The following is a 23,245-nucleotide window of genomic DNA, read 5'->3' as shown; positions in this document are numbered from 1 at the left end:
ACATGTGCACGGCCGACAGACGCGCACGGCCCTCAGACACGCGCACACGACAAACAGCACGGCCGACAGATGCACACGCAAATGACACTGGATACGAACACACACGCACATGACACAGCACACGTGCACACGACACTCAGCACAGCACGGCCCAGACACGGCACACACAGTGCGCACACGACACACGCTCGGCCAGACACACGCACGTGGCACTCGACACGTGCACGCACACAACACACACGCAGGCAGCAGACACCGCGCACACACGACACACGCACAGCTGAGCACAGACAGCAGGCCAGGTCACGCAGTGCCACCTCACAGCTGTCCCCGCCCTCCAGAACCTCAGAGGAGGTGTATCCTACACACTCACACAGCAGCAGGCGTGACGCTTATACTAGAACAAACGCGCACACCAGCGCGTGGCCGCCAGCAGTCGGACCCTGGCATGCGGAACCACGAAAGCCTGGGCCTCCTCCTGCCTGTGCCCCTCACCAAGTGCCACCATGAAGGTGAAGGAGCTCGCCTGCACTCCTGGCCCTGGTAGGTGGGCCCAGCCGCTTGGCGGGGTGGGCTGGGGGCTCGGGGGCAGGCCACCTGCCTAGTCTCTGGGACCAGGTTTCCAGCTCTCCTTCTGTCCTGGCCCTTTGCCATGCACTCCCTCTGGGTCCTATCCTGGACGGAAGAATCCCTCCCCAGCTCGGTTGTCCCCTAGATGCTGATTTACAGAATCTGAGCCTGAAATTTAAGACAAACCTTATTCTCACTCTCTCCTGCTCCACCTCTGCCAAGTAATGTGCACCGTGTCTGAACGCCTCCAGGGTCTGGGGGCCCCAAGTCCACCTCCCACCAGTGCATGCCGTTTTCAGGTAACTGCTCGTCAAAAAGCATGGCTGCTCTTCTCAAACTCACCACCTGACAGCTTCCAATTCTTTGTTTTTCAGGGTCTGTCTTTTTCAAACAATACAAATTTAATCTCTCTCCTTCATACCATTCAAATTCTTAAGGACATCTTCAAAGTCCTAAGATGTATTGTACCTGGCTTTCAGCTCCTTCAGTCTCCCAGTCACACCTCCTATACGCTACAGGAGGAAAATGCCTCAAGGGACCCGTCAAGGGACGCGGAAAAGCACGTGCGACTGGCAGAGAACAGACTCTTTCTGTCAGGTCGACTTCTGCTGTCACAGCCTAGGAGGATGCGGACTTCTTCTTCTGCACCACAGACCTGGGCTGGGCTAGCACGCATAGCCCTCTAGCTCCCTACCCCAACGAGAAGCTGGCAGAAGTGCCCGCTCCGTGGAGGTGCAGAGACAGCCCGTAGCCGGGACCAGCTCTCTGGAAGGTCTGCAGCACCAGAGGAGGAGGCGTCGCACAGATATGGGAAACAGCTCCCAAGTAAGAGGGACAAAATGAAACAGCAACTGATCACTAAGTATCTCCAGAAAGACAGCGTATGGAAGAAGGTAAAACTGCAAGAATGCAACAGAGACCCTTCTGTTACCTGACAAAATACAAACCAACTCATTATGTCTTACCTTTCCTACATCTAATTAAAAACAAGTTCTGAGCAAGAATAACCATATACACTGAACCCGCGAATGAATCCTTTCACGTTAAAAAGAAGTATAATTTTAAGAAGTCAGAATAATTTCAATTCTCACAACTACTAAATCTAAAAAGCAAGCACTTTTCTCTTAAAAACCTTCCTCTTCTAAATCCTGATGGCATAAGCAAGGAGCCTTCTCCCTGTACCCAGTTCACTGGTTTCTATTTTTAAAGCAGCGAGTGAACCAGTGCTATTATAACTAAGGCAGTTTTCTTTCCACTATTTGCTAAGCTGTTTTGGTTATTTTCATTTTCAAAACAAACTTTTGTTTTTCACAAATATTCTGCTTTACTCAAAAAACAAGCAAACAACAAACTAAAAACCCAAAACACATAAATGAGAACACAATCTCCTCATCTGCCCCGAACAACAGACCCAGATGCTACACTGAACTGTATAGTTGACTCACGTTTCACAACAGTTAGAGGACACCTCAAATTAAGTCAGAAAGTTACTGACTCTGAGCATCAATGACAAACCGCATGCATAAACACTGCAGCTAAATGGAGAGAAGACGAGCTTGCTGTTTTACCCTGAAGGATGGAGAAGTCGCACGCCACCAAAACAGCCTGGCAGGAAGCTGTATTGGGGGAAACAACATCTCAACAGATCAAACAGTAATTCTTACAGAGAGTCAGCCCAGCCCAGACCACAGTCACTGAAACCAACCATCATGCTGGGATTTAAAAGCAGGATGCAAGCCTAAACCCACTTCTTACAACACTGGTGCAGCCCACATTTCCCAGAAAGGTATTTTCAGGGGTTAAAAAAAAACAGGATGCTGAGATTTCTGTTTATATTTTTGTACCACAAAAATACACTAATTTATTACATCTTTAATTTACAACAGAAATCCCATTAAGGCAGACAATCACACTGAAATATCTGAGTATGAAACAGGGTCAAAATACGCCCTGCTTTTTGACATTTTCTCTGAAAAGCAACTACAAGCACACGACCTGTAAGAAACCTCTCTCTCCTCGGGCCTTGTCTGCTTATGCTCCTACCCATTAAAAATATTCACTCTAAAGAATTTCATAGGGCCCCAATAAAGATGAATCATCCTGATTAGCCAATTATTAGGCCGGGACTTTGGGTCCCGTCCTGGCAAATGCAGCTCCTGCCTCCTTTCGCAGAGGAATCTGCTCCGGGTTGGGGGGCGGCTGCTGGGGAGGAGGGGCGGTCCCTCACTGGGTGACGCAGCGCTCGCCCTCAGCCTGCAGGGCTCCCTTCCCCTTCTCTTCAGCAGAAGGAAGATACTCGGACCCAGAGCTCCAAGGCAAGCCTCCAGCTGCCGAGACACTGGCCGTGGAGAGAGCCCAAGGTGGAGCTCCCCGCACACCATGCAGACTCCTGCAGCTGGAGGCAGCGCACCAGGGCAGAGTGGGGGAGGGGGAGTCAGCTCAGAACAGGTGCAAAGCGGTCAGGTAGGCGCGTGTGCAAAGGAGTCCAGGGTGGGAGACACAGGATGGAGTGCAGGCGGGGTGCGTGGGCCGTGGGCCTAGAGGCAGCAGGCGTGGATGGAGGGAGCGATGGACACGGAGAGCCCGCTTCTCTTGTCACCATAGCAACCAGCACGGGGAGGGTCCTACACCAGCAGCCACGCCGTGTCCCCAGGGGCAGAGTCTGCCCTGGGGACACGGCAAGAACTCAGCGATAACATTAACACCTTCAGGGTAATCAGGCTAAGAAACCTGATGCCCACGTCTGCCCCTGGGGACACGGCAAGAACTCAGCGATAACATTAACACCTTCAGGGTAATCAGGCTAAGAAACCTGATGCCCACAGTCAATATTAACACTAGAAATAATTATCTTTAAAGAAACAAAGAAAAACCCTGAACTAGTCCTTTGAAACAAATATCTCAGTGCACCCCATCCTAACAAATTGTGACTCAGCTGTCACACACCCCACAGACATGGGACTCTCTTGGGGTCCCAGGCCAGCCCAGCCCTCACGCGTGTGATAAGGACATGGTAAGTGGAGAAACAACGGGAGGTGACTGGTGCTCCCCCCTTCCTCCATCCACGGACACCTTAACACACACAGAGGCAGAGAGAAGCACGCTTCCTATCTCTGTCTCACATGGAAGAAAAAGTCAAGCTTAGAAGACACGCCTTTCAGTCACCAAGGAGAGGAGGGGGTTCCCCTTTGCAGTGACACTGCCACCGGGATATTTAAATTCAAAAAGCAAAACAGAACGAAAAAAGGAGGGCTGCTGTTTGGGGAAAGGCCATTAAAGTCAAGCCTGGATTCAGAGTCTTCTCAAAGGATGGTTAGATCTGGCCTTGCATCATTTAAAAGTTGACCAGCAATAAAGGCTATTTAAGAGTCAGTATCGCCATCCTGGTAAGAACATAAGTGACGGAAATCCAGTCCTCAAGCACAGTGCACACTATTACAACCCACTCAGTCTCCCCAGCGTGGACGTGAGACACACCACGGTTACTGCACAATGTGACTGTGTTTTTTGTAAGGAGTGTTTTTCAGCAACGAACTGGCATGGCTGGTAAGTTAAACTCATGTGATATTAAAGAAAACAGAGTAATGTTTACTAGAAATTCCTCTTTCTCTACCAAGAGACAGTTACATCCTAATTGGCAAACAATGTCGGAACCAGTGGAACTAAGCGTCTGATGATAGTTAAAATGGACTTCTAATGTAACAAGAGTGAGTCACTCCTCACTGCAGTTTGCTCTGTGTTTTTGAGTACACAGGAATATACAGTATGAACTTTAGGACTAAAGCTGAGTAAAGGTCAAAACCAAAAACAAACAGTAAGTAACACTTAAAATTAACAGAGAAGAGCAAAGGATAACTACATCTAAACACATTGAAAGGCATGCTTCCAGAGTCAGGGAGCTACATACAGGTCCTGATCTAGGACACCCCTAGGACCAGATCTACTGAAAACATAAAACCACCACCACTAAAGGAAAAGAGGAAATCAGACAGGAAAAAGGTACCCAAGGGAAAGAAACAGGAACATACCAAATCTAGAACAGAGATTGCTGGCATAGCAGTCTGCTGCAGGTAACAGAGAAGGAAAAAAAAGAAAGATGAAGTGTGAAAAACAGGCTCCGTTAGGACCTGGATCCGCCATCAGCACGCCTGCGGTTCTCATGCTTCATCCGTGCTTGAGGACAGCCCAGGAGAGAAGTCAAGACTAGACTGACTTCTAGTGCCCAGAAACAGAAAAGTGCCCACATGGTGTTAAATACTTGAGCTTCATTAGCAAGACACACAGAAACTGAAAAAGTAAACTTTCCCTTAGCACTCTCACTTGGAGACTAAGATCTTAATCTCAACATAATTAATGATAAACAGATATTCTTAACTAAATTATCATAAAGAACTTTCTAAATAGCATGATTCATACTAAAAGGCTTTGAAATATTCAGCGTTTTAATCACTTGGAAAAACTGATAGACCCTCAATAAAAATTTAGTTTTCAGAGAAAAGAATGAGTGTAGAAATATTACAATGTGGTTTCTAACTTTTCACTAAGCAATAAATTTAATCATGCCCACTTGTTTACCATGAGCCTCAGCTTTAGGCTCAGAGTAAGCCTTCTTCCTCGTGTGGGGCAGAGCCCAGGGCCACAGCCACAGCAGCCATGCCGGGTCCGCCTGCAGTGCGTCCCCTAGGACTGGGTGCTGTAGGCGTGGCAGCTGTGACGGGCACACAGCTCACCACCCACGGACAGGGCCAGGGCGCTAGGCAGAAGGTGGGGACAGCTCAAAGGAGTCTTATGCTCCAAGCAATTACTCATCAAACAGCTGCTCTGTCAAAGGAAACAGTCTTTCTTGAGGAGGTGTACTCCTGATGACTTACCTAATAACAGTGTAATAGTTAACATTTAGATCTTTGTTGATGAAACAAGTTTCTCAAGAGAGATTCCAGCTGAGTTTTGGACTAAGTCATATGCATGTCCGTCTGCTAACACGTATCTAACTAGAAACGTACGCGGTGACGTCCCAGGCCTTAAGGGCCCACACTGCCCACTCAGGGCACTCTCTGCCAAGGGTCTAGGGCTGAATTTCATCCTAAGCTGGAAAGATTTGAGGGTCTGACAGCACAGCCACTGGTTCCGGTCTCCAGTACAGACGGCATCAGAGGGGGAATTAGAAACAAAATCCAAAGACAAAAAGGACATGCCCTTTGCTGTCTTTTCTCGCAATACTGCATTATACTAAAAAAAAAAAAAAAAATCGCTAAAATTCGTCAGCATAAAAGGCTCACTAGCATGTGCTGCGAATCAGCGCCAGTAAGCGCTTCTCCGTCAGCAGCTCTCCTGAGCGGGCGACGCAGGAGGTTAGAGTTGGCATTTTAAGTCTACACTGCCCTAAACTAGTACGGATTTTACTTTCTTCTCTCATGTGATACCAAGGCAACAGAAGTCACTTTCATAAAATGGAAAACTCGGAGTCCTGCGTTCTCAGTCCCTTTACACTACCCCTGAAACAATGCTCGCTGGTTTAGTGACACCCCTCATCAGTGTGACAACCGCAGAGTCTGTTCCTGGGGGTGACAACACACTTGACTCTGCGGTTGTGCTCAGCCCCACCCCGGCCCTCCGGGACCCCAGGGAGCCCGCATGGTGGAGACCAGGGGCCGCCCGTTTGCACCGCGGGCACGCGGCCTGGTGCTGCTGTCAGAGGCTTTCCTGCTCCAGGAGTGGAGCCGGGCAGTTAAGAGTCTGGCCCACCCAGCCAGAGAGACCCTGACTCTCCGGCCATTTCAGCCACCACCCCCCATCACGGTGACCACTGGCTATTAAGTAACTGGTCTCCACCAACGCTGGCGAGAGAGCTGAAGCAATGGTTCAGTGCCCCGCGCACCGCAGGAACGGCTCGTCTTGGGAGCAGCTCGCCCTGGTCCCCGGGGACACAGCTCCAGCAAGGCGCCCGCCCACCCACCCGCCCGCCCGGCCCGTTACCCGCGCTCTGCGCTCGGCCTCCAGGCGCTGCATGAGCAGCACGGTGTCCACGTCATCGTCCTCCTCCTCCTCGTCGTCCTCGTCCTTCTGCTTGGACTCCTGCAGCCGCTTCTGGAACTGCCACTCCAGCAGCAGCTTGCGCAGCCGGTCGCTCTCCTCGGCCGAGCGCTCGGCCTTGCCCTGCAGCTCCTGGATCTCGCGGCTCAGCAGGTCCACGATGTGCAGCTGCTGCTGCTTCTCCAACTTCTCGCGCGCATCGCGCTTCCAGGGGTCGGGGGACAGGCTGTCTCCGGAGGCCAGCTCCTCCCTGCTGACCGTGATGTACTGCAGGTCCCTGCGCTCGATGGTACGCGGCTGCTGCTGCGGCTGCAGCTCGCGGATCACCGTGTCGGGCGCGCGGGCGGGCGCGGGGGGCGGCGCGGGCGCGCGCAGCTGGCCCAGCCGGCGCTCCTGCTCCCGGCGCCGGCGCTCGCGCTCCTCGTCCAGGCGCGCTTTTTCCTTCTCGTACCAGCGCTGCTGCTCCTCTCGTTTCTTGCGCTCGGCGGCCGCCTGCGCCTGGCCTGCGGCGGTGGCGGCGGGAGGCGGGGGCGAGTCCGCGTCCGCGTCAGCCTCCCCGGGGTAGGACCCGGGGGGCGGCGGTGGCGGCAGGGCCGGGTCGGTCCGCATGGGCGGGGAGGCGGCCGGGGTCTTCCAGCGCCCGGGGCCGCTCTTGGTGAGCGTGGAGGCGGGGGTGCCCGCCTTGGAGGGGGGCCCCAGGTGCTCCTGGCTGGACGCGCCGGAACCCAGTGATGAACCCTGGGTGGGCCAGGCGTCGCTGCCATCCGACCTGCGATCCGCGGCTGCCTCCGGCCGCTGCCGCTCGGGGTGGTAGGCGTCCTCGCGGAGCTCCTCCTGGGAGCGGGTCACACGCTGGAGTGAGAGAGGGGCGCGCACGCCTCAGCCCCGGGCAGCCAGAGACTCCCCGAGGTTCCTCCCAGGAGAAGCGGGCGTCTGAGAAACCGCAGCAAGGCCCGCGCAGGGGCCATCCCGCCACTCCCATGCCAGCACAAGCGGCGGCTGCCTCCGCCCCACAACCCCCGGGGCAGACGGGGTGCAGCAGGAGCCCGCGCCTGAACTGAGCGACTGGACTGGCACCGTGAGTCCGAGGCGGCAGACACCCCTCCCTGCCTTCCAGGCCTGGCCGGACCCAGCTCAACTGGAGTCTCCCGACCGCTGTGATCCCAGGACAAGCGGGGCGACTGCCTCCGCCCCACACCCCCCAGCACCTGAAGTGAGAGAGTGGACTGCAGACACCCCTGCCCCTTCCAGGCCCAGCAGGACCGTCTCCCCACCGCTGAGATCCCAGGAGGACAGTCCCTCTGAATTAGTGGGGCACGTGATTGTCACCAAGCCTAGGCTGTGTCTACTTTTATGCGAACATTTAACTTCTTTCCCCAATCTCTCAGGGTGGACGGTCACCTTTCACACATGCAAACACCCCCGACAGCCCCACCCTGCTCAACTTCCACTTGACGGGGCCACAGCCACCTCCCTGCGGCAGAAACCGGGAGCGGGGGTGGGGGTGTGTGTGGGGGCAGGTGTGGTGGCAGGGCTGGGTGCATCCGCACAGGCGGGGAGGCGGCTGGGGCCCACTCCCAGTAAGCATGGATGGTTATCCAAGTTACCTGCTAACTTCATAAAATCCCAGGCCCTGGGGTTGGCCCCGAAAGCCCTTCTCTGTGGTAACCCTGCCTGTCCGCCAGAAGCTGCCACGTGCCCCGTACATAGCGCAAGGCCCGGCCCTGATCAGAGGCACCGGTGCCCAGCGCCCTGCCTGCTCCTCCGGCCGCCGGCTTCCTGCCCGCAGCTTCAGCCCCACCGGCAGGACCGGGATCTTCTCTGCTTCCCCAGGCGCGGAACAGCCATGTGCATGGACGCCGTCCCGGCTCTCAGGCTGCCTCCCACAGCCTAGGAACCTTGCCTCGCAGACCGCAGACGTTCATTAAGCGACAATGAGCGCATGTTAAAGCCGGTGCACATCAGGACAGGCCCCCTCCCTGGTGACCACAGAGCCCAGGACAGAGAGGCGGCAGCAGCCCTAGCGCTGCTCTACAGAGAACGCTGGTCGTGCCCGTCTGCCCGTGTGGGCCTCCTGGAGGCTGGGGATGCCCTGGGCCCACCTCTCACCTGGACGGCAGCGCTGGAGTGGTTTCCGTCTGCCAGCACGTGGGGCTTCTCCTCGAAACCCAGCCACTGGCTCTGCGGGGGCGCCACGCGGTCCTGGGACTTGGAGGCCGGGAAGGTGAAGTACTCCCTGGTGGACGTCTGCGTGGGGATGGGGTAGGCTTCGGGGCGGGGCGGAGGCGTCTGCTCCTGCGGACGGGCAGGGAGCAGCGTTTAGCAGTGCGTACCACTGACTGACTTAACTTCAGGGGATCTGTGTTAAAATATAATCTGTGTATTTTAAAAAATGTTAAAAATGTAAAGTGTTCGGTCCTATACCGAGAATAAAAAAAAAACGTTTTCTTTGTGCTGAGTTACTAACTTAAAGCTAACTGACCCATTATATTAAAACCCTCACAACCACTGGGACGTTCTCCCAGAGGACGCAGGCACTAGGGGAAGCCCGTGTCTGCCTGCTCATCGCCCAGACCTCAGCGCAGAGGTTCCCCGTGGAGACAGATGTGATCTTGGCTGCTGTTCCGGAGGCATACGCACTCTTCCCGCCAGGACTGGGAGGCTGATCTGTTGGTGGGAGACAGGAAAGAAAGTTCAGTGTTAAATAAGTCACCCTGACGTCACGGCCGGGAGCCATTCACGGGCAGCGCCCGTGTCAGCAGTGTCACTGCAGTGAGGAGCGGAGCACAGACCTAAAGCCCGAGGCCCGCGGAGCTGGGGGCTCTTCAGTAACTGGACCGGAGCCCCGAGTTTCCTGTGTGGACCAGGGCCGGGCAGACACCTCTAACCGTCTGACAAAGGGCCAGACGGGACGTCACGTCAGGCTTTGTGAACCTGGTACCTAGACCACAGCCTCCTATGCCTGCCGCTTCCTGCCGACAGCCCTTCACAGCAGAGAGACTGTCCGTGTCCGCGGGGGGCCGGCCACCCTCTGCCGCATCAGTGCACCTGCCCAGGCACCCCCCCGAATCAAGGTCCCCAAAACCAGCTTTTAGCGCCTGTTAGAAATTTAGTTGTAACGTCTCTCAGGAGAAACACACCCCAGTTGGCTAATCTACGCAGGCGAGAACATTCCCTATTGACCGCGTGGCCCCCACCCCGGCGGTGAGCAGCTGTGGGGGGCGGGCCTTGGGAAGGGCCACAGGCTCCCTCACTTGCGACGTTGGGGCTGGAGCGGTGATCTGCCCTGTGCTTCGTCAGCCGGTCATCGCCCGGCAGCTTCTTGGGCTCGCTGTACTCGGCCCAGGGCGTCTGCGGGCTCTCCGGGGACCCGTTCTGAGCCGAGTTGTTGTACAGCTCAAAGCCTTCGCTTTTTGGTCGGGGTTTACCTGACCCACGGCGCTCTGAAACTGAAGTCAAAACACATTCAAGACGTGGTCATTTGTTATCGATTGTATCTTAGTTTAGTTTTAAAGGCAACATGATTTACCAACATCTAAAATTCCACAGTAAGTTGGTTTCTCATCAGCAGGAATGAGGTATTTTTACAGGAGAGCAGAGTCTATCTAACGACTCTCCAGAAGGGGCTTCAGAGAAAGCGACACGGGGGAGCAGAGCGCTCTCGGAGCTCGCCTGCTTCGGCGAGGAGACCGCCGTCACAGGGACATCCTCACTGAAGTGCGAACACCCCTCCCGCACTTGTAAAACCTGCATCAGTTCTTCGCTCACTCAGGGTGTCCTCCTCCTGAGCCGCTCTCATCTGCTGTGGTCACGCACTCCTTACACTTTACTCTGCCATCCTGCTACCTGACAGCCCTGACGTTTGGCTCCAACGCGTTCTCTCAGTGATTCCTAATTCATCATCAAGCTTGCTTCTTTTAAATGACTATAAACTTGGGAATCAAAACACCAATACGTTAAATATTATGCTATGAAAAAAGCAAAAAAAAAAAAGGTGCCGTATATGAAGGCTGTGCCTCTTGCCCATCTCCACGCACAGCAGCCCAGGCTCTCGAGCAACCCGGATGAGGTCAGTGTGAGGCCAGGCCCCGGGCTTGCCCAGGGTACCAACCTGCTCACCTATGGTGAGCCAAGGAAATGCAAAATAGACAGCAATTTCTAAGATAATGGGAGTCAGAACGGTTTTCCCCTGGTTTCTGAACTAATTCTTTAAAAAGCCTGACATTTATATTGACTTTTTTCTGAGGTTTTTGATGTACCTACAAAACCATGATTCTTATCAGCAAATTATTATTCAAAAACTGACCTCTTACAGTGGCCTCTCCCTGTAACAATCATGTCCTGTCTCAGAGCATGTGAGCTGGACCTAACTGTTTATAAACAGTCCTTCAGGAGAGAACTCTGCTTGTTCTCTGGAGACTCACATCCTGTGTCTGCCTGTCAGAGCTGAAAAATCATTCCTCCACTCACTATAGACCGAGTTCCCTGAGTGCTGGCATGGGGGACACTGGGGTCCCCCACAGTCACCAGGCCTGTGCAGGTGAGGTGAGGGGCTCTTGGGGAACCAAATAAATTCACACCGTGTCTGAAGGCCGGCTGGCCACACCTAGCCTGGGCCCTGGGAACCCATGAGCTTGCGATCCCGGGCTCTGTGCTCGAGGGCGCTCATCCTCACGCCCTTCTCTACAATCAGGACAATGAACACAACAGGGCCTGCTTCAAAGGGTCTGAGTATTGGAAGAGGTCACGCTGGCTGCCCGGCCCGTGGCAGGCAGGCGCGGCCCAGGAAGAGACGGCCCCTCCGCCCCCTTACTTCTCTGCATCATAGGGGAAGGCTGGTTGAGCAGGGTGGCGAGGCCGTGGTAAATGGCTCCTTGCTTTGCTACTTCAAGCGTCACGACGGAGCTTGTCCTTGTCATCAGTTCTGCTGCCCTGGGAAGAGAGGTCAAGGGTGAGAGTGTGGGCAGGTCCCCTGTCCCCAGGGCAGGCCAGGGTCAGAGCAGGCTGCACCCCGTGGCCCCCGGCTAGTCTGAGCTGGGGTCTCAGGCGTCCTGCCCCTGAGGACAACTCTGCACACAGCTCCTCTCGCTGTCTTGAGAACAGCGAGGCGACCTGCAAAGATGGCAGCACGCACTGGCGGCAAGGACGTCTTTCAGAATAAAGCAGATGCTCTGCTAAGTCCTTTCCTCTGAAGGAGAAGGGCACAGCTTTCAGCGTGGTTTTTTGTCTTCTAATTCCAAAATTTAATGCGAACTACCCCCAGAAGTGCACACTATCATCTTTAAATAAATAAACGGTACCTTTCTTGAGAGAGTCCCACCAGACTCCGTCCGTCCACGCTGAGCAGCTGGTCACCCGCGGCGAGCCGCCCGTCCTGAGCACCCCAAGGCGTGGGCAGGTGAGGAGGGGGCGACAGCGGGGGAGAAGGGAAGGAGGAGGCCAGCGGTGAGCACACTCAGACTTGGGCTTTGGACAAACACACAGCACACTGGGGGTTCCACCGTAACGAACGTATACCCACCACGTCCGCAGCGCCTCCTTTCACCACGGACTTGACGTAAATCCCAAGTTTGTCTTGACCAGCGCCCTAAACAAAGACAAGGAAAAACCCCACGCTGAAAACACAGTGAGAAACACAACACCCAGGAGAAAGAATACAGTGTGTGTATAGGTGACTGGAATAAGACTCTCAGCTCGTGTTTTCCATGGAAATTAGAAACACAGAAACTGTGTTAACAGAATGAACACCTAGGTAAACAAAAGGAGACTCACAGGAAATGTACCTGCTTTGTTTTCAGATAAGGAAAAATTACTCCTGAAATCTCATGGACAGAGGACCCTGGTAGGACAGTCCGTGGGGTCGCAGAGTCGGACACGACTGAGCTACTTCGCTTTCACTTCTCTTTCACTCCTGAAAACTCAGTCAGTTACCAGTCAGCCGACGGACCACAACAGACCCGCACCCTGAAGGCAGGGACGCGCTTTCTCCCAGTGGGTGAGCTGCGCCGAGACACGTGCAATCATCACTGCAGCACACAAGCAGCTCACCCAGGGGTCCGTGTCCAGTGCTCGCCCGCCTCCCTCACACCCTTACTCCTTCACTGCTGTTGTTGCTCAGTCACTCTGTCGTGTCCAGCTCTTTGTGACCCCATGGACGGTAGCCCGCCAGGCTCCTCTGTCCATGGGATTCCCCAGGCAAGAATACTGGAGTGGGCTGCCATGCCCTCCTCCAGGGGATCTTCCTGACCCAGGGATCGAACCCGGGTCTCCTGCACAGCAGGCGGATTCTTGACCACTGAGCCACTGGGAGGCCCTATTCTTTCTGAACACACAGTTTAAAATTTAAAACAAGAAAAATCTTTCTGTTGTAAACAATGAGAGGGACTTCAACAGAGACAACTATGGAGAAAATACTCCGTGTTGCCTCCATTTAAGGGTCGTGTGCAGTCATGCTAAGGAAGTCCTGAAGCTACAAGCCCCCGTCCAGAGGAAGCGTGCATAGGTATGAAATGTCATTGGATGTTTCTGTCGATATCCTACAGCTGAGTGTATTTCTTGGTTTGTGAACCTATGGTGTCACAAAAGCAACAATACAAGGTATCACAGCAAGTTATAAGACAGTTTGATAAACGACTTATTGGACACGTTTTCCTACAACGCCCTGGAACTCCATAGTCTCCACCTGAACACACTCCCTTTCCTCTCTGGTCAACAGAATGGGTCCAGGACCGACTGGCGGCTCCTGGTCAGGGAGGACTGAGCAGAGACCCTGCTGTGAGGCTGACAGCACCCCCCGCCCCCCGAGAGCCAGGTTCGCAACTCCATCCCAGACCCGCGTGCCTACATACCTGCGAACGGACTCCATGAACGCTCCACGCAGCCCCCGGGTCCCGCCTGGCTTTCCCGACTCCTCCCCTCAAGACCTGTCTCTGTCAGTCTGTACGTCTGCCCTGACCTCGTCACTCGTCTCCTAGACGTCTGGTCCAGACACACGAGTGCCCCTCGGAGGACGCAGCGGTCCTTCCACACGACACAGTGCCCCCACCTGTGCTCCGGGCTGGGCCCCTCTGCCACACGCGCAGTTACTGGGGTACCTGGGAAAACTTGCACTTTGGGGGTACAGTTGAGGTTTCACACACACACACACACACACGTTTAGACACGTGTTTGTATAATCACTCAATGGGTTTCCCAGGTGGTGCAGTGGTAAAGAATCTATCTGCCGATGCAGAAGACCCGAGTGTGATCCCTGGGTCAGGAAGATCCCCTGGAGGAGGGACTGGCAACCCGCTCCAGTGTTCCTGCCTGGAGAGTCCCATGGACAGAGGAGCCTGGAGGGGTTCTGCGCGGCCACAGTCTATGGGGCCAGGAAGAGCTGGACACAACTGAGCGCACGATGAATCAATCACTCAATACAGGTAACTTTCTAAAGTTTAGCCCGTCTCTTAGCCCAAGAGTCAACAAACACAGCTTCCAACCACCTTCAATGACACCAGCATGGTCTTCCCTGAACCTGGGCTGGGCTCAGGGTCAGATGGCTGAGGAGAACCACCGCCAGGGCAGCCCCTCGGGCCCACCTCCCACACAACCTGATCATACAGCTTCTTCCACACTGTTCTGTGCTTCTGTGCAATCCATGATTCGTTACCTAATTCAGCTCATCCCACAACAGTCACAGAACTCCTGCATCGCCCCACCTCCTTAGACATGCAAACAGACAGCACCCCGCCTCCGACGCAGCTCACGCTCACGCGGTTTTCTCTGTGCCCGTCAGACACTGTTTCTGATGGGTCCCCGAAAATCCCTCTTTTCCTGCCACTATGCCCTTATAACTAAACCAGATTTTTTTTTAAGGCTTTTAATGCATAATTACTTTTTTCTTCTGTTCTCCATCTGACTCATAGAAAAGCAACATTTCTAAACTTCAGATTCCCAGTTTTCAGTGTGAATGAACAGACTACATTTCCACAAGCACTAGTCTTGGGGAGTGCAATACTGTCCTTGTAATTTAAGTAATAAAAATTGCACTTAAATGAGATAATCAATTACCACCATCTATGACTAAAGAAATCCCTAGCAGTAATACCAGCAACATAGTATTTTTAGTAAGGCTGCTGTAAAAGAAATACCAAATACACACTTTCAATATGTATGGATATTTTAATATGAATGAATATTTTAAAAGAATCACATCAAGACTTCCTCCCCCATTTCTGGTATACTTTATAAAAGTATTATTAACAAAGGAAATTTTTCATTTATTTAGGTCAGCTGTAATAAGAAAACTTTAAGATCACAAAATGGAATGACACAGCAGACAGCAGGAATCCAGTCCTGTCCACTAACAAACTGAGGCCTGGCGAGCGTACGTTTGCTAAACGTCCATCCGTGAGGCGTCTGCGCGTCGCAGCGCCCGGCTCCCAAGGCCGCACTCCACGCCCATGTCCTGCTCCCGCTGCTCCACTCAGACCAGCCATCACACGCCACTCTAGAACGACACACACGCTTCCACTCTGCGGACTCGGCATGGACCGCGGCCAGCAGTGACACAGCCTGAACCCTGTCGTGTCTTTAAGTAGATAATTTACCACACGTCACATGCAATATACAATTTAATAAATCTAAGTTTAAATATGCCAACAACAGATCCTGTAATATAGATATCTGACAGCCTTATGAAAAATCTGACTGAAGTCACATCTGTAAACAAGCATTAGTTTACATTGTAAATTTCAGAACAATCCTGGCGAGACCCAGACGCTCTCCTAAGACTGACCCGCTGGCTCCTCTATCCAAGCTGCCTTAAGAAATTCTTCCTGCAGGCAGCCCCCTACCCTGAGAGGTGGCCAGCTGCCTGTAAGCAAGCAGAAGCCTCCTGCATGGGGCACCCATGTGAAGTGCAGGCCCACCACACCACCACGTGCCCCCTTCCACCCCTCAGCCACGTTCCTGCCACACACAATGACCTTCTGATGCAACAGGTCAGCCCAAATCCTTTGATCATCTGCCTCCTGGGCTCACCTGCCCACCCACTCACTCCACCTGCCCAGGCACGACGCCGCCCCGGCTCACTCGTGTTCCCACGGCACCTCCCTTGTTCCTGAAGTCGGTACAGAGGGCCCTACCCCGCTCCTTCCAGGGGAGCTCCCAAACCCCTGTCGTCAGGCCAGGACAACGTGGTCGATCTAGACGCTACCTGAATGAACACACCAGTTGATAATCCACTATCGGTGAGCTGACGACACAACACTGACGACACCGCAAGCTCCTGGTGCAGAAGTGAGAACCCTGAGCATTTCTGACCGTGACACCGTGTGCCGTCCTCGAGGGACAGCACCCAAGCGATGAGAAACACTGCTTTCTTACATGATGGGAATTTATCTAAACTCTAAGTGATGGTCATTCCTTTTAATTCCAAATAAGTTCAATTTATAAGTATATGTCATTGTGACAAAAGATTTACATCTGAGGAAAAAAAAGGACCTCAATTCAAAAGACCACCAGCATCTAAAAGGTCTATTTAAGGTTGGCCATAAAAATTGACTTTAATAAAAAGTCACTGAGAAAGCACCGTGAAATATGATTGCTTAAAAAGACTCCTGGGGGTAGGGTAATATTCTAAGAGGTGTCCAACCTCTGGTTGACATCTGAGCCTTCCACATGTGGGCTCAGCCTCACACTGTTTACCTGGTGCACACTCTCTGTGTGACTCACGTCTGCCAGCGTGTCACCAGGCCCGCACACCTGCTCGATTCTGCAGAGTGACTGTCCCTGGGGGGCACCCTCCTCTCTGGCCAGGCTCTGCCTGTCTCTGCCGGTTTGAGTCTTACACGTATTTCACGTGTAGCTCACAGTTATAAAGTGACCATAAAAATGTGTAAATGCAACTAGCGTACAGATAAGTCATGGGTTTTTCTGCAAGTTACTATGAACTTTTTAGCCAACCCAAATACATATATTAAATCGACAGTACACATATTAAACCCTTTCAACCCCAAAGGCCACAACCTTTGACCCAGTGCCTGGCTAAGGTGACCCAGCGCCTCAGTCTGGCCAGGGCAGGCTGGACTAGACCGACCCCGGGACTCAGGGGACAGAGTTGGTGAGCTCTGCCTGGCCCCTGCCCACTGCCGTCTGAACTGGGAGCAGGTCAGCTCTTGGAAGAAACCAAGACACAGGCGCTCCTCAACACTACGGAGCTCTCTTGCCACCAGCCCCATTTCATCTGAATAAAAACACTGCCGATTGCAATAAAAAAATTCAACAAAACAAAATTACTTTCAGAAATATTAAACCACTCATGTCCTATTTCTATATAATAATGTACACACTAGTCCAGTAAGACTGAACTTAAAAAGTATCGAACAAATTCCACTAAGTTCCTCTTCTATTTACACATACACATGATTAAAATTCATTTGCTGGTAACCCTACTTTTTAAATTAACACATAAAAATAGGGCCCAGAAATTACACCTTCTTGCTGCTAAATCAAGGCATCCCACCTGTCATTAAAAGAACATAAAGATGAACTACCTAAGCACCGACCGACAGCCAGCAGAGGACCATGAGATCCTGATGCTGGCGAAGCCGTGTCAGCGCTGGTGTTGGCAGCCAGGAAGGCCAGGGCGCGGGTGCTGGGGCGGGTGCGTCCCAACTGAAACTGGAGTCCAGAGCAAAGTCCTCCCAACTCCAAAGACTGAGTAGAAAGAGTCTACAGTGTCTCACCAGCAACATACAGTGACGACACGGAAATCACAACTGCATCGGAGACACACTGCTGATTTCAGTTTCCCTTATTTTTTTAATGCAGTTAATAGAAAATTTTGATTTACCTACATGGCCTGAGTTACAGGACGATGTTGCCCCCAAACTAAGCTTTTCATAGTAAACCTATGTCATCAGTAACCACAGATACTAACAATAAATCTGTAATTATGCAGATAATTGTGTAAAAACAAAATCTTCCCATAACACAACATATATGCTAACATTATACACCTTGATTTCCAACCATGAAAAGAGTTAACTACAGTATAACAACTAAATGCATAGTGTAAAAAATTTCAGTAACTACTTGCCTAAAGATACCTAAGCTGGCATTTGAAAAAATATTACTGTATTTTTGGTCTATTTGTATTCTTATCTATGGGTCTATTTGTTATTTATGAAATCAAAATGAAAAGAAACATTGTTCACAATTACCCACTCTCCATGTGACAAATCAAATTCCTTTTTAAAACTACCTTCTGAAAAGCGGTGATATATTCCACATGTATCAGGAATGGCAAATTCCACTGGATACCATTTTGTAATTTAATTCCACTTAAATACTAAAAGTACATTTTTAAAAACCAAAATCAAGTCTTCCCTCCCAGAGGCGCTACTGAGGGTAACACGGCAGCGCAGCCCTGCAGCCGCTGTCCAGCCTCCAGGCCGTGGGACGTGGTTTCGGACAGAGCGCCCAGGAGCCACACGCACCAGCCAGGGCACAGGAGGAGGCCGGGGGCCAGACCTCGGACCCGAGCAGGCAGCCACGGTGAAGCACGAGGGGCACGCCTGTGTGAGCCCAGGATTTCATCCTAAAACGCATCTGGGAGCTGCTTTCCTTTCCCTTAGGAGGGAGAGGAGGAGGTCCGAGGAGGAGTCTGCGAGGAGGGGGAGGGGGAGGGCGGCACCTCACCTGAGTTTACCCGAGGCAGGTACGCAGGGACGGCGGGGCTGGCAGGGGCGCCCGGACACCGGCAGAGCCACACGCGCCTCCCAGCACGGACGACACGCGCACCTCTCGGGCAGCTGCCCTGCGCTCCAAGGGAACAGCCGCGAGTCTGCAGGCGGCCGCCACTCTACCTTCTCAGGCACCTTGGGAAAGACTGAAGCGCAGGTGCGCTCACCTCCCGCTCAGAGGCTCCGTCAGAGGGGCCCACGCTCCCAACATTCCAGCTGCAATTTCCGACCGAGCGTGGGAGTGTGATGTGACTAACAGCATAAAAACATCATTACAACACAATCCAAAATGGAAAAAAAGGCAGCAGCAGAAGGAAGACAGAGCTGCCAGCCAAAGAGCATGAATCCAGCCTATTGTTCCCAGGCGTGGAAACAGGCAGGATGACCTAAGAGCCAGGCGTGTTTAAAACTCATCAGGCCAGGCCGTCAAGACAATGCTCCGCCGCCTCCTCCTCGGGGTCTGGAGCCGCTGCTTCTAGTCAGACAAGAGTTCTGATTCATGAACAACTGAGGTTCAGACTAGAGGTTCAACGACACCGCCGCGCTCGCGCTCTCTGCTAGGAGTGACCTTACTTCTGAGACAATTGGTGTCAAAACCCAGGCCCAGGACACTCCCCACCCTGGCCACCTGAACAGCCCCGAGAGGTGAGCGCCCCTTTGCCTGGAAGGTCAGGGCTGTGCAGTTTCCTGTTTATGTTCAGTACAGAGGACACAGCGTGTTATCTATCTTCCCATTCTCCATGAGATAAAGGAAGCAAACCACACAGCCTCTGATGCCGGGGCCCCAGATGGGCTGCAGGGGGCCGTGGGGTCCTGAAGGGTGCAGGCAGAAGAGGGTGCAAGAAGGGGTCTCCAGAGCGAAGGTGCAGCCTCCCGAGGGTCTCAGAGCGTCTGGGGCTCCGAGACAGAGGTGATGCCGGTGGCCCGCAGGCCTCTGCACACAGACACCCAGGCAGGTGTGCTGGTGTGGGGAGCCTTGACCCCAGGCAGGGCTGAGGGCGCCAGGTGGGGCTGGGCTTTCTGGACCGTCCCTAGGCGGCCCCCCACCACGGCCCTGCACCCGGACGCCCCACACCATCTTTTTCTACGGGAACCACCAAGGGAAAGGAGGTTCTGCTTCAGGAACTAGCATTCCTGTTCCAGTGACACTGTTTCAGTACTGCAACTGAGTCAGTGTGCCAGACAACCTGAGAAACGTGCACTGAAGCCACGACTGCAGAGAGCGAAGAACGTTGTCCTTCACACACTTCACTGTGAGGACAGAAACAAACTGTCCAGACCTGCAGCACAGCCGTGTGGGGACGCCACACGACCCCCTGCGCTTCCGGGGAAGGAGCCGAGCGCCTCCCGGGTCCTGACGTGGTCGCTCCCGCCGGCTCGCGGCGAGGACGCACGCGAAGGCCCGGGAGCTTCGCGCACTGAGCGTGGCTCACACGCGCCGGTCCAGCGGTGAGGCGGCGACACGCCCGTGACCACTGCTCTCACTGTCTCCTCTCTAAGGCACAGCACCTCTTTTAAGCTAACTAAAGACTTTAAAACATAACACTGCATACAGTTAGACCACAGCCAAGACTCAGTTAGCCGTTCATTTCTACGTAAAACAGTAAAGCCTCCTAATAAGTGCCCTCCGAACTGTCATTTTCGTGCCTTCAGAACAGACCCGCACAGTGAGCACCGCCGGACGGCCCACCTCCTGCCTTGTGGCCACTCTCGTGTCTGTGCTCAGCAGTCCTACAGTCGTGACCACTGTTTCCAACAGCGTCCACCACCACAGTCCATCCTTTTCTTGCATAGAGTATGGAGCAGCCTCTTATTTCCAGAGCCCTGAGAAGCCGCGGCATGGAGCTGCAGAGCAGCAGCACCCCAGGGTGTGAGCACGAGCTCCCCGAGCCGGGGCGTCACCGACAGGCTGCAGCAGCTCACGGGGAGGACAGCGGCCACCGGGGCCCCGAGGAGACTCACCACAGGCTCTGCTCTCCCGACAACGGAGAACCACATCTCTCTCGGGCACATGGACTCTCAGGCGGAATACCACTGCCCGGTCCCCGCAGTGGCGACGGCCAACACACAGCTGGTCTCTGAAGACTGGCCACCGAGGGCATTGAGCAACTCCAACCAGCGCCCAGGCAACCTCAGGCTCTTACGTAACCAGGCAGCTCAGATTCTCGCTTACTTTGTACTTTATTAAACTTTAAAAAGAGTTAGAAAAATAAAAAGGAGGAAACAGTTTCTATTTTAAAAATCCAAACTAAACAGGAAGCGCCATGCCGGCCCTCAGCTGAACGAGAGGCAGCACCCTGACCCCCCCAGCCCCCCGGCAGGCTTCCACCGTGGACGGCGCGGATGAGCCACGGCATCTGGATTCCATAAAGCGGCCGCAGCCGGGAGGGGCGCCGGCAGGCTGACATCAGAGCCCTCCAGGCGCATGGCCCCGAAGCCACAGGCTGACTGGGAAGGCAGAGGACAGAGCCAAATACTGACACAAAGGCCCAGACAGCTCACAGGGAAAAACAAGGCCCCCAGACTCCAGTCAGGGCTACGGGGTGAATCCAACACAGGCCGACGGGACCGTGTGACCTCGGGGACAAGCTCTAAGGCCCCCAGCCTTCTCCCGGGGCTTGAGCTGTGGCCACGCCCAGGGCTCCATGGCTGCCCAGCGGGGGGTGCAGGGTGGGCCTGAGCCCCCGTGGAGGATGTGGCCATCGGCACAGACCCACGCAGGGCACCAGTAGGGCGCCGCTTCGCCACATGTGTAAGCACACAACCTGTTTTCCCTGCAAGTCCCAGAGAAACCACAACTGAGCTGGAGAAAAGCAGATTCGGTCAAGCAGTCAAGCCCACAGATGAACAAACTCTAACGTATGCCTTCATGCCTGAGAACGGCATGCTACCCAGTTACCAGGGCACAGTCTTTGAGTTACTTCCTTTACAGCACCTGTAAGCCAACACAAGTCTGTATCTCTGCCTCCTGCCCTCTGGGTTCCACACGCTCATATCCAACACAAGCAAACAGGAAAACACCCCCAGGCCAGCTGCCTGCTCCCGCCCGCCCCACCCACTCCGGCATCCCGAGCACCGCGCTCAGGACCTGTATGGAAGGGGTCGGCTCGAGTCCCAGCCGGTGGACTGGGCCAGGTGGCCCTGGATGGGGCCCGGGACTGCCTGGGCGGGCCGCCGTGCCCTGGAGCACGCCTGCTGCCACGCTCTGGCCCCTGGCTCCAGGCCTGGCATGTTAGTCCTCCCACACGCCCTGCCCTGAGATCGCGGCTCCCACCCGTCCCCTTGCTGTTTCAAACCCTCGTCTCTCTGCGGGGCAAGCTCCTACCCTCGAACCGAGTGTCTTTAAAAGGGAAGAAGCCCCCTCTCCCCCTCTGCTCCCCCCGACACGACTGGGGCACTGCTCCCTCGCTGTAGCTCCCAGCACACCACTCGTCTGGACGGGTGCCCAGCGGCCCCCTGCAGCCCAAGCCTGCTGGGGGACAGGGGCCCAGTGGCCCCTCCACGCACGGGCTCTGGAGCCAGTACCCCGAGAACGCCATGCACACAGCACTTCATTCCCACGCCTGGCCCCTAGACATCAAACTGGACACGCCGCTGACTCAGGCTTAAAGGACAGAGGACGGCAGCCCACGCCCCAACCCCATCCTACCTTTGCAGCAACAATGCTAAGGCCCATTCCGTTCTGCTTTTTGAGGGTCACAGTGATGATTTCAGGTTCTTTACGCAGAGGCTGTGCCTAGGGATGAAGAGAGAAGTTTACGGAGGGCTGAAACCAAAGAGGAAACAGAAGTAGTAAAAGTCAAGCCTTGACGGGGTAACCTAGTAAAGTAAATACCATATTCTTTCTTGACTCCAGAGCCATCAAGAGAATCACCACAAACGCTAAATATTTACATGCTATTTAAACACCTTAATTTACAAAACAAAACAACCCTGGCATCACCACCATGTAAGAAAAACTTGGTCTTAAAGACAACATTACAATTTTACTTTATTATCTTTTAAAACAAAATTACTGGACATTTTTTAAGGAAACTTAAACTTACTCTATACTACACAGGGGAGGACAGTTATAATATAACAAAGATGCTCTCGCATCTATCTTGTGAAAAGTGAAGTCGCTCTGCTGCTGCTGCTGCTAAGTCGCTTCAGTCGTGTCGGACTCTGTGTGACCCAATGGACGGCAGCCCACCAGGCTCCCCCCGTCCCTGGGATTCTCTAGGCAAGAACACTGGAGTGGGTTGCCATTTCCTTCTCCAATGCATTAAAGTGAAAAGTGAAAGTGAAGTTGCTCCGACTCATCGTGACCCCATGGACTGCAGCCTACCAGGCTCTGCTGTCCATGGGATTTTCCAAGCAAGAGTACTGGAGTGGGGTGCTATTGCCTTCTCCGGTGAGGTCGCTCAGTCGTGTCTAATTCTTTGCAACCACATGGACTGTACCCTGCCAGGCTCCTCTGTCCATGGATTTTCCAGGCAAGAGTACTGGAGTGGGTTGCCATTTCCTTCTGTGGGGATCTTCCCAAACCTGGGATTGAACCCGGGTTTCCCACACTGCAGGCAGACTCTTTACCGTCTGAGCCACCACAAACCTATCTTGTGAAAATTCAACAGCAAAAATACACTGCCTCAGCCTTCAGGCAGCGGGCCCAAAGCTCAGCGTGCCTATGTGAGCCTGTGGTGGGGGGTCAACCGGAAGGGACGAAGTATGTGTCCAATAAGGCCAGTTCCCAACAGATCCACAATGAGAAAGGGAAGCCATCCACAGAAGTCACACGTTCTACATATGTCCTGCCTCACGTGAACAAGTTAACAAAAAAAGAATATCACCAGGCCCACACACTGGGAATTTAGTTAATCATATACGTAAGTATGAAGGCACACTGCCAAAAAGTAGTGATTATACACACAGCTTGT

General features: G+C 53.6%; 1 protein-coding gene across 11 annotated transcripts in view; it reads right to left on the bottom strand.

The window, feature by feature from the left end:
• AFDN (afadin, adherens junction formation factor) overlaps positions 1–23,245 on the bottom strand; it is a 113,786-nt gene that overhangs the window by 7,224 nt on the left and 83,317 nt on the right. For 7 of the 11 annotated variants that reach the window (XM_027552046.1, XM_027552047.1, XM_027552049.1 and 4 more), the window contains 8 exons: positions 21,979–22,065; positions 12,125–12,190; positions 11,904–11,977; positions 11,417–11,535; positions 9,858–10,052; positions 9,179–9,270; positions 8,713–8,898; positions 6,547–7,455 (listed from right to left, as the gene is read on the bottom strand). In XM_027552046.1, the coding sequence (XP_027407847.1) occupies positions 6,547–7,455; positions 8,713–8,898; positions 9,179–9,270; positions 9,858–10,052; positions 11,417–11,535; positions 11,904–11,977; positions 12,125–12,190; positions 21,979–22,065 (1,728 nt within the window). Of the gene's footprint in view, positions 1–637; positions 3,301–3,382; positions 4,635–6,546; positions 7,456–8,712; positions 8,899–9,178; positions 9,271–9,857; positions 10,053–11,416; positions 11,536–11,903; positions 11,978–12,124; positions 12,191–21,978; positions 22,066–23,245 lie in introns of those variants that run through there. The other 4 variants (XM_027552044.1, XM_027552045.1, XR_003512721.1 and 1 more) reach the window with 3 other exon arrangements.

Source organism: Bos indicus x Bos taurus, chromosome 9 (genome assembly GCF_003369695.1).
Source record: "Bos indicus x Bos taurus breed Angus x Brahman F1 hybrid chromosome 9, Bos_hybrid_MaternalHap_v2.0, whole genome shotgun sequence".
Lineage (NCBI taxonomy): Eukaryota > Metazoa > Chordata > Mammalia > Artiodactyla > Bovidae > Bos > Bos indicus x Bos taurus.
The sequence above is the reverse complement of the archived record's forward strand: the minus strand, read 5'-3'. Positions and strand labels throughout refer to the sequence as shown.